The 11691-nt window shown below is 41.3% G+C and overlaps 1 protein-coding gene across 1 annotated transcript in view; it reads right to left on the bottom strand.

The window, feature by feature from the left end:
- Positions 1 to 8352: 8352 nt before the first annotated feature.
- Positions 8353 to 11691, bottom strand: part of hhat (hedgehog acyltransferase) — a 170483-nt gene continuing 167144 nt past the window's right edge. Inside the window, exon 11 of the mRNA XM_055640018.1 lies at positions 8353 to 8599. Within this exon, the coding sequence (XP_055495993.1) occupies positions 8514 to 8599 (86 nt within the window). The 3' untranslated portion in view covers positions 8353 to 8513. The remainder of the gene's footprint in view (positions 8600 to 11691) is intronic.

Below are 11691 nucleotides of genomic sequence, written 5' to 3'. Positions count from 1 at the left end.
AACAATTAAAATAATTCTTGTCTTTGCACAACAAACTGCAATTATTCCCAAGTGATTGATACAAATACATTGATAGATGCTCCTGAACACATCATCAGTGATGTAAGCTAGGGTCATTGGGTGGTTCGGGTCTTTCAACATCAGACACCCTCACCCAGGCGACCCAGCCGTGGTTGATCAGACCATATAGATACCTTTTATAGATACCTTTATCCATCAATATAAAATTAATCAACAAATGCTACCACATAATATAGTCTGGTCTGCACAGGAGAAACTTAAAATATAGAAAAAATGCATAATTTTTTTATTGTTTCTGTGTACTTTTTCAATGGCTCATAAGAACAGGTTACGTCAAATGCCTGAATTCCTACAAGAAAACTTGATTTCCAAAGAACCTTAGACTACTTTTATTTTGTTAGGAGATTAAAAAAAATGATAAAGTTATTAGTTCTGTTTTAATCTTGCTGCTATAAACATTTTTGCTGTCCTGCAGAAATGGTGACACAGTAATTTAGCAATATACTGTATGAATCTGTTTTAGCAGCACAACATGCTCACATATGCTTATTGGAACTTATTTAGCCAATTTAAACTCACACAAACAGATTAACATTGTGTACGAAAGCACAAGGTTGTCAAATAAATACCGATGAGGTAAGAATACAAAATGTTTAACTATAAAAGGCCCAAAATCTGAGAGTCGTGAAAGATGTCAGTTGAAGGACAAACCCAGCCTTCAAAGTGACAAGAAATTGATATTACTCAGAAAGAAATGCTGTTTTTAATTTGTTTATTTTTTGCATGATCTGCACATTGCAGTAGGATTAGAGCTTTGTAGGAATGTGCTTCACTTGTTTTATTTCCAAATCAAGGAAGCATCAGATAAATAACAATATTAGAGTCAGTCCAGCTTTACGATTTTATCATTAATATAATTCTGCACATATTCCCACAAGCATGACAAATGTACTGAAGAGTTTAGGAACTATTTTTGTGGTCAGCCAGGAAAGCTGCCAGTAGTGGTATATGTACTGATTTTGCAACAGTGAATAGAATTTATGCACATCATATCAATATTCCTGTAATAAAATGAAACATTAAGCACAAATTGTCTGATTTATAAAGAAATGTAAACTTTATTTATAAAAATAAAGAATATTTTATACATATTCAAGCTTTGTGTTTGTGTATAAAATTATAAACATGGTGATTGTACGTATATTAAAATGGACCACGTTACTTATTTGAAACAAGGAACGGGAGGGTTGTCAACTTATTCATTGCTCGAGACTAAAATCTGGAAAATTCTCTCTTTTCCCTGGGAACCTAAACATTACAGCAATTTTATAGCACTCAAAAAGATTTCACTGATTGTAAATCCTTTTCGTCCATCTTTAGGTCAGGCAAAAGACTAAATACATCAAAGTTTCCTTTAATTTCTTCAGAATTATTTTATTGCAAAATATTCTGGTGAATTAAAAACATATTATCTTACTCGAAACACAAGAGACTGCAGATGCTGGGATCTTCAGCAAACAACAAACCGATGGAGGAACTCAACGTGTCAGGCATTATCTGTGGAAGGAATGGACAGATGATGTTTCGGGTTAGGACCCTTTTTCAAACTGATGGAGTAAGAGAGAGTACGCTGGAAAAGATAGGTGGGGGCAGGAAAAAGCTTGGCAAGTGATAGGTGGATGCAGGTGAGATTGAGTGATTGGGCATAGTGACAAAGGCCAGAGGTGAAATGTAAAGCCAGAGAGAGGATATGGGTGGAATGGCACAGGGGGAAGAAGAAACGGGGAATAAGAGACCTGGATAGAAATGAATGCATGCAGGAGGGGAAGAAGCAGGCTAATGGGTGATGGCAGAAATGTGTACGCATCAGGGTGGTGGCATTACTTGAAACTGGAGAACTGAATATTCGTACCGTTATGTTAAAAGCTACCCATGCGGAATATGAGGTGCTATTCTTCAGTTTACAAGTAGCCTCACTCTGGCAATGGAGGGTGCCAAATACAGAAAGGTCGGTATGGGAAGGGGAGTTAAAATGGTTTTCAACTGGGAGCTATATGAGGCCTTGGCGAACAGAGCATAATTGCTCGGCAAAGCGGTTGTCTCGCCTAGGCTTGGTCTCGCCGATGGGGCCATCTTTACATCAGAAGCACCAAATTCAATAAACAAGATTGGAAGAGGTACATGTGAATCTCTGCAACACCTGGAAGGGCCAATGGGGTTCCTGAGAGAATGTAAGGGCAGGTGTTACATCCACTGTGATTTCAGGATAAAGTGCCCGGGGGGAGGAGTGGTGGGTTGGTGGAAAAGGATGAGGGAACCAAGCGGTTGCAAAGCAAGTGGTTCTATGGAAAACGGTGGGGAGAGGAAGATGTGACTGGTGGTGGGATCCCATTAAAGGTGGCAGAAAAGGTGAAGAATGATTTATTGGGTGTAGTTGCTGATGGATTGAAAGGTGAGGACCAGGGGAACTCTATTTTTGTTCCCACAGGGGGGAGGGAGTGCAAGAAGTGTCCCATCTTGTAACTTCATTTTTGAGGAACTTATTGGGTGGGTTAAGTAGCATCTGTGGAGGGAAAAGGAGACGTGTTTTGGGTCAGGACCCTTCTTCAGACTGTAGTTGTAGAGGAGAGATAGGTGGTGGGAAGAGGTTAGGGGAAGGGATGGTGAGTGATATGTGGATTCAGGTAAGAAGGGGTTGATTGGCAGATGAGACAGGTGAGGGAAGAGGAGAGTGAAAGCAGGAGATGATGAAAGGGTGTAAATGGTGGGAACTGATAAGAAGGGAAATGCAGGATGCAAAATGTAGACACGGAGGGACAGTGGATGCAAGGGGATGCGGTGGGATGGAGTGTAAATGAAATTGGGGGACCCAGAGTAGGGAAGACTGGAAGAGTGATGAGGGGTCGAGGATGAGGGGAAGCGAATTGGGTAACCGGGGCAGCTGAGGGTGTGGGGGTAGGGGGGTGGAATTTGGGTAAATGATAAGGTGATGGGATTGGCTCTTGTTGACAGGTAGGTTTAAAGATACATCTATAGACTACCAAAAATTCAAGACTCATCAGCTCATCTCATTGAGAGTAATTCAAATAACACACTGTCGATGCTGCTGCCTGGGCTACGAGCAAGGCACATTTTCTTTCCAATCTAACAGCACATGATACCAACATAGCCTTAGTTAAACTAAAATTATTATTTTGCAAAGCACAATCATTTAGGTACTGCACAATTTTTTGACTAAGCACTTTACAATAACATGTATGAACACAAAGTGTTACATAAAGAGCAGGACACAGAGAGAGAAAGATATAAGAAATCAATGGCAATCTTCAAAGAAAACTAAAGTATATTATACATTATTCTTGGAATTATGTTTTTTTTCAGTGAGCAACTGTAAAATTATTTCCTTCAGTGTTATGTATACCAGAAACTCTGTTTACAACATTACCAGACTTCTGCTGAAATTCCAATAACCAGAGGGTATTTATACAGAAATTATAAACAGTAAATGGGCTGATCCTGGCTGGGATTTTACTTTTATCAATATTTTTAACTTTAAATATTACATTTTGGGGCAAATCTGAGGGTTGAAGTTATTCTGGCCTGTCCATGTAACTAAATCATATACACAAATTGTGTATAGAGCAGCGAATGTAGAAAGGGAAAGAGACAAAGAAAAGAATGCAAAAAGCAATTCTTGGTACAATCAAAATTAGAAAAAAACTAAAGTTCAAATGTTTTCTTACTAATACATAGTACTGAAACAACAAGGTGCCCACACTTGTTGCTGAACTGCGACAGAAGTGAGATTTATCTTTTCCCGATATGCCGGTATTCACTTGTTTCCAAAGATGTTCAGTTAATAAGGACAAGGCTCTGCATTATGGCTGGGTACAAAGGAGCCTCACTTACAAAACTGACTTTGACAACCAGCCAGGACATAGCCCCAGGCTTTGTAACTGCCTAACCTGATGACTACGTTCTTGGTGAAAGTCTGAGATCCTGAAATTATCAAACATATTCAGAACCCATTGAAGGTCAAATTCATCGTTGCACTACGTATAACACTTTTTAAAATTCCATGGAAATTGGGAGGCATCCAGTTTTATCATTTTCCCTAATGGCTAGGTCTGCAATATGGCCAGTCCCTCTCAGCAAAAATATGAAAACCAATTGGTCTATTAAGCTCCAGCCTAAAACCCCTGACTGTCAAAACAATCAACAGCTTTGAACATACAGGATAAAGGCTCCCTGACATTCACACGTATTGAAAACCGAGTTAAAACCAATTCACTTTAGTTTGTCCCGCAGTAATACTCAAATTTAATAATATTAGAAAGTACTTCATTTAAAGTATTTAGAACAATTAACTCAGATAATTCCATTAAATGTAAATGACCTGAAACGCATCATTCATCGCCTTCCATGAAATGAATGAGGTCACTGAGTCCATCGGGGTCATTTATCAGCATAGATACTGGGAAACTGGTCCAAACTTCCAGATGATTACAAAAGGCGCTGCCAGCATATTTTAGGAAAATGTGGACCTGTTATTCCTGCATCTAGTCTGATTTAGTGTAGGTTCAACATGCAGATTCACCCCCCTAGGTGATGAAATGTAACAAGTTCAAGCTTTGGCACTGGCACAGATGACAAGAGGAAGAGTTGTCAGTAAATGTGGAATTTCCATATTTGTGCAGAAATATTTTCGTTTTGGTTAGTCTAGTTTTTAGTTTGTTTGTGTGTTTGGGGGGGGGGGGGGGGGGGGGGGGGGTGGGGGTTGAAACAGGGTTCGCTGTCTCTCCCTGCGGGGGGAATGCGACTTTTTTGTCGTATTCCCCTTCTCTGCCTCCGTCTGCGCTGAGGCCTAATGGCGGAGCTGGCGACCTCGAGGCTCAGGAGGCAGAGCTCGCCAGGACTCACCCTGAGGTCGCTGCCGTAAGGACGGTCCGGCTCGGGGCTGGAACAGTGCTTCCGTGAGGGGCTGTGACGACCCCATGAGGGCAGCCAGCACGAGGGAGGAACGGTGCTCCCGTCGGAGTGGCCGAGCTCTGGGAGGTACGGCGCTCCCAGCCCGAGGGAGGAGCGGCGCCCATGTCGGGGCGGCCCAGCCCAAGGGAGGAGCGGCGCCCATGTCGGGGTGGCCAGCGGCGGCGCCCATGTCGGGGCAGCCCAGCCCGAGGGAGGAGCGGCGCCCATGTCGGGGCGGCCCATGTCGGGGCGGCCCAGCCCGGGAGGAGCGGGGCCCATGTCGGGGCGGCCCAGCCCGAGGGAGGAGCGGCGCCCATGTCAGGGCGGACTGGCGCGAGGCTGAGACGGTAACTTACGTGAGGGCGGTCCGGCTCGGGGCTGGAACGGTGCTCCGGTGGCTGGGACGGCGTTCTGGCGGCGGTGACCCGAGTCCGGGGTTCGGCTGCGAGCCAGCGGCTGCGCCAGCAGGACTGGTGGGCGGCAGCTTCGACCACCCCGGGCCGCGGTGATTGAGCCGCGGGACTGATTTACCATTGCCCGGTGGGGTATCGCCTCAGCGCAGAGGGAGAAGAGGAGGGAAGAGACTGCAGACCTAAGACTTTTGCCTCCATCACAGTGAGGAGGTGCTAGGTGGACTCACTGTGGTGGATGTTAATATGTGTTTATTGTTGTTTTTTTTATTGTATTGTATGTATGTATGACTGCAGGCACGAAATTTCGTTCAGACTTCGGTCTGAATGACAATTAAAGAAACCTGTAACCTGTAACCTGTAACTTGGTGGTGCATATAGGAAGAAATATGAGGTGGTCAATGCTGAGTAGTTTAATTCTCACAGTAAGTTCCTATCCTTTATGTTATCAGAACAAAATGGGCCACCATGAGCTGACTGACTGACTACATTTCTGCAGGGTACCATCAGATTTCACATGGCTACCATTTAGTATGCTTGCACTTTCACGTATATTCAGCCAGACAGAGGTCTGAAAAGTACTGGAAGTCAGGTCATTGTGTACCTGACCTCTCATTCCACCACAGCTCCTGTCCTAGGATTCATGGCAGAACACCCAAGGATTCATAGCAGAACACCAACATGAAATGTGTTCAGATGCACTTCATATCCAGCCCTCAACTGTCATTTGAAAGGGGTGCGGTGATCCTATTACTCAACTGGGTGACTTCATAAAGTTATACAGCACGGACACAGGCCCTTTGGTCCAACCTCTCTGTGCCAACCAAGATCCCCATCTATGCTAATCCCACCTGCCTGCATTTGGCCCATATCCCTCTAAACCAGTGCTTCTTAAACTGGTGAATGGTTCATCCAAGGCCGAATGAAATTATTTTGGGGTGAATGAAACTAGAGAGGAGAATGAAGGGTGAATGACTTAATTTATTCAGATATTTATATATTTGTTTCTACACTTAAAAAAGGCATTGCCATTAAAGTGGTTAGTAAGCTCTTATTGGTTTTAATGGCAGTGGAGCTGGAAATTTAATATGGTTTTTTTCTCTCTACCTCTGGTTTTCTCATTTCAAAGTAGCAGGATATTTCCCAAATTTACTGTAATATAACCTTTTAGGGAAGACCAGATGAGCTAGTGGGATCATAAATCTATAAATGGCAACACTGGAGGATCGCCGGGGGCAACTGTTGAACTGTAACTTTACTTTGTGTTGCCAATTTAGCTACTTTTCTGCTAGAATATATATACTCTATATATATATATATATATATGTATATATATATATATATTACTATAATATATATATATATATATATGTACTTCAATCTACCAGCACTTATTTGCATCAAGCAACATGAATCTAGCTATATTTTGAACTAGTTTTCCAAGAAAAAAACTGTAGTAATCAAAGCCCGAAAGGGTAGGATGGGGCTGAAGCCCAGTGTTTAGATGTTGGAATGTTTTTTTAATCATTCTAATAGAATGATTTTTCAACTCTAGTGGAAATTAAACTTTTTTTTTACACTCTTAGTTGGCTTTACATATTTTTAGGATGTTCAAAAAGGCGAATAAAATAAACATTTAAGAAATTAGTTAATTTATGTTTTTTGCTCATGTCACAAAATAATTTATATATAAAATTATACACAAGGGAGAATAAGACGAAAATTAACAAAAAAAACAAGGAAATTTAGTCGAGGGTGAATGAAATTTTGTGATAAAGACTCAAGGGTGAATGACTGAAATAGTTTAAGAAGCACTTGTCTAAACTATTCCCATCCATGTACGTCCACATGTCTTTTAAATGTTTCATCTACAGCTTATCACCCTGGCAACCATGGCCTCACCCGACAAGAGACACAGGGACACTGTATTTGTCCTATCCATTCCTTCCCTATCCCCTCTGCCATTTAAAACTAATTAATGTTAGTTTTAATGTTAAATGTCACCCATTCCTTTTCTCCAGAGATGCTGCCTGTCCTGCTGAGTTACTCCAGCTTTGTGTATCTATCTTCGGTGTAAACCAGCATCTGCAGTTCCTTCCTACACTAATTAACGATCTCTCTTTCTCAGTTCTGACAAAGGATCTTCAGCCTAACATATCATCTCTTTTTCTTGATTCTACCTGACCTGCTGAGTGTTTCTGCCATTTTTGGTTCTTATTTCAGATATTCTGTACCTGCAGTTTTTAATTTCCACTCCTGAAAAACAAGTTGAAGAAGGTGGGGACTGCAGGCTGTGCCCAGGCTGGTGGGCTGGCTCCTGCACGAGTTAACTCATTCTTGTGAGAATCAGCCCTAGCAGAATCCTTACTGCCTGATCAATTAGAATTACTCAACTCATCTGATTTTTCTGTTGTGAAATGAAAAAATATAACAAAGCATAACGGTATCGTTGACCCACTTTTGGTGTGAAATTTCAATTCTGCATCACATATTTATCAGGTTAATTCCAATAGATTTAAAACATAATAATAATTTCATCCCTCAAATCTTCTTTGAGATTGTATAGATACTTTTAGATACTGTATCTCTGATTTAACATATCCACTAACCTGTATTAATCTCTAGCTATACAAAGCACATGTCTAATCCAAATTGGGTCTCACAAAGTAGCTCACAGTGTGTACACAAACCTAATCCTCCACAAATAAATTAGTGTATTGAGTCAGAAAGATGCACACATTCGTAAAATTAATGGAACAGTTTGTATGACATTCCTCTTGTTCACTTATATTCTTAAAATATTATGCGATGGAGTGCCATGTAGATACCTAAATAATTGAAAGCATCAAATAAAATATTTTAAAAGATCATTTCAATATCTATTTTAAAAGTTATTTAAAAAGAAAGAGCACAAAAGCATTCTACAAATATCAAATAGTTTATACTCTCTGTACTGAATAAAACTTTATTCAAATGTACATCAAACAGAGAGATGCGAATATAACCAAAATGTTAATTATAAGAAATGTGCACTTAAAAATTTAAACTAAAACAAAACATAGTTACAACTACAATTTTGATTTCATAATGGAAATATCAGAATAACCAGAACATTTATTTTTTGACTCTGTCATATTCAATTCCTACTTGGCTGTAGCAGTAAAAATATCCAAAAACTACGATGGGTATCCATGGCCAACCTGCAAAACACAAGCAACAATTCTCACTTATTACAAGGATCATGCACTTGATTCTTGAATAATATGTAGTTTTAATACAAATCTTACTTTGCATTTTAATTAGATTTTGCATTTAATTCTCTCAACAATTGTATTTTGCTGACATCTAGATGTTAATCTCATTTTCCCTCCAACCCCCATCTTCCCCAGACACAGAATGCTCTTGCAAGGAACTGGGCATCCCATGTTTAATCCCACAGGATCAACATCATCCATATTTCATCCTTCCAGGCAAGAAAACGTAATTGGCACAAACCTACATTTTAGCTGCTGATTGGATTGCCAACCTTCTCACTCCCAAATAAAGGACAAAAGGTCAAAATAAGGGACAAATTCCCGACGGCAATTCGTTGACCATCTAGGCCATGGCTGGGTGAATGATGAGTTGGCCCACGTGCTGGACTACGCACAAAGCCCAGCCGGCAGGCCAGCTGAGGATTTTTGGCCCAGGCGCCGGTCTTTGCGCCTCCTTAAAACTCCTCAGCTGACCCGCCAGCTGGGCTTTGGGTTTTGCTGCATGCAAAGTCCAGCATCCCATCCAACTCATGAACCGATGATCGGCCATGAGAAGGAGGGGTGGTGGTGTCGGCGGTAAGCGAAGGTCCAACCGACGGGGCCATGGGCGAGGTGCTGCTGCTGCACTCCATGGGCTGCACTACGTCGGGACGGGTAAGGCGGGGCCGGATGTGGTGCTTCAACCCGACAGTCCCCTCGACCCGAGTAGTAGCAGACAAATACGGGACAAGGGCGGTCCTGTATGGGACAAACCAATTTAGCCCAATATAAACGGGATGTGCCGGCTAATACGAGACAGTTGGCAACTCTAGCTGCTGACCCCAGATTTATGTAGTTCAAAGATAACAACTATAACTCTCTTACATTGTGTAAAACACCCTTGTAAATTCACATTGTGCAATCACAAACAACCATTATAACTCCTTAGGATTCCCACCTTGTGAAACCCTAGATATATCAGCAGAGATAAATGAAAGCTGATCAGATCCCTGCTGTTTGAGTTTGGCTTATTCTGGATTTTGGAACCTGAGAGAGTCCTGCACAGCTAGCACCTGTCTAGTAGCATGAGACCGCATGTGGGAGATTCACTAAGAGAAAAATAGTAACTACTTGATTGTAGTTTCTAATGCCACGATTTCTGCACTGTCATTTCTTTTAAGATCCTCCCAAATTTCCGTGCTAGCAAAAAGCTGCTACGTACTTCACTACAGTTTATGAGTGCTGAAAATTCAAGGTGTCCCCTATCTCGATGATGGATAAACAACAGTGTTGATTGTAGCAGCAAGAGGGCGGGCATGGTTCTGTCTAAAGGTTGAAGCTGAATGATAGTAATGGTTGAACAGAAGGTGATACGAGACCAGATTCAGAAAGGTATATGCAAAATTTAAGAGGGCAGACTGATGGGGTTGAACCAAAGCATATTATTCCTACTTATTTTGATCTGATTACATCATGAAACCAATTGCAGCAACAAGCTCCTGCTAATCACTTTAATAACAACATCTTTAAACCTTGCCCATCTTCGGTTCAAACCAGCATCTGCAATCCCTTCCTACGCACTTTCTTGCATTTCTGACAAGTTGTTTTTAAATAGTGGCACATGATGTTCCTGAGTCCTGTTAAACTGTCCAGGTGTTCAGTGGGGAATTATTAAATCAGTGGCATCTTTGCCCATATACATTTTATTTATCATTCAATCAATTACAGACTTTCCCAAAGGTCACGGTTGCAGTGTCCTCTTAAATAAATTCAATCATGCAGGTCTTCTGAAGTACACTCAGCCCAATTGGCCAGTAAATCCAGAAATAGTAAAACCATTCAGTTAAACCATTCAAAGCAACACATTGCAACTATCAGATTCTTTGCAAATTCTTAGCCCCCTTCTCCCACTTGATCAATATGTTGAATCCATTGAAAAACATTTAACTACATCAAGTGCATAACATTTGCTATGAAGACATATCACATATCAGACCTTCCTTTTATGACTGCTCAATATTGAGTGTATAATTGGTAGATGGATTGCAAGACAAGATATGCATTTTGAGTCTTTATTTGAGACAGCGTTGGATAGAATAATCAAACAGGCCACAGGAATGCCTTGAAATTCAACAGAGCTTGACAAATAATTCTAGATTTCCCCCCTGACATATTGCAAATTGAATCGAATGGTATTTACATCACAACATTAAATTATGAACTTAAAAATAACATGTTTAATAGTTTTCTACTAGTTGTACAAGACATTGGTGAGGCCACATTTGAAATATTGAAGGATCTGAAGAAGGGTCTCCACCTGAAACGTCACCCATACCTTCCCTCCAGAGATGCTGCCTGTCCCGCTGAGTTACTCCAGCTTTTTGCATCTAACTTTGATTTAAATCAGCATATGTAGTTCCTTCCTACACATTTGAAGTATTATGTTCAGTTCTGGTCACCCTGCTACAGGAAACATGTTATTAAGCTGGAAAGAGGGCAGAGAAGATTTACAAGGATGTTGCCAGGACTTGGGGGGCCTGAGCTAAAGGGAGATGCTGGGTAGGCTGGGAATCTATTCCTCGGAGCATAGGAGGATGAGGGATGATTTTATCGAGGTGTATAAGATCATGAGGGGAATAGATAGGGTAGATGCGCAGAGTATTTTACACAGCGTGGGGGAATCAAGAACCAGAGGACATAGGTTTACGGTGAGAGGGTAACGTTTTAAATTTAAACCCGAGCGTTCTTTTTGAAATGGGGGTATATGGAACAAGCTGTCAGAGGGGGGAAATTGAGCCAAGTACTACAACAACGTTTAAAAGACAATTGGACAGGTACATAAATAGGAAAGGTTTGGAGGGACATAGGCCAAACATAGGCAGGTGGGTCCAGTATAGAAGGGACATCTTGGTTTGCATGGGCAACATGGGCCAAAAAGCCTTTCTCCATGCTGTGTGATTCCTAAAATTGTTATGATACAGTACTGCAGTGAACATTACATGTAAACATGTTTTCGTTATTTGCAAATTGGTGTACTTTTGCCCGGGAGCGTAAAAGAC

The sequence above is a fragment of the Leucoraja erinacea genome, chromosome 8 (genome assembly GCF_028641065.1).
Source record: "Leucoraja erinacea ecotype New England chromosome 8, Leri_hhj_1, whole genome shotgun sequence".
Taxonomy (NCBI): Eukaryota; Metazoa; Chordata; class Chondrichthyes; order Rajiformes; family Rajidae; genus Leucoraja; species Leucoraja erinaceus.
The sequence above is the reverse complement of the archived record's forward strand: the minus strand, read 5'-3'. Positions and strand labels throughout refer to the sequence as shown.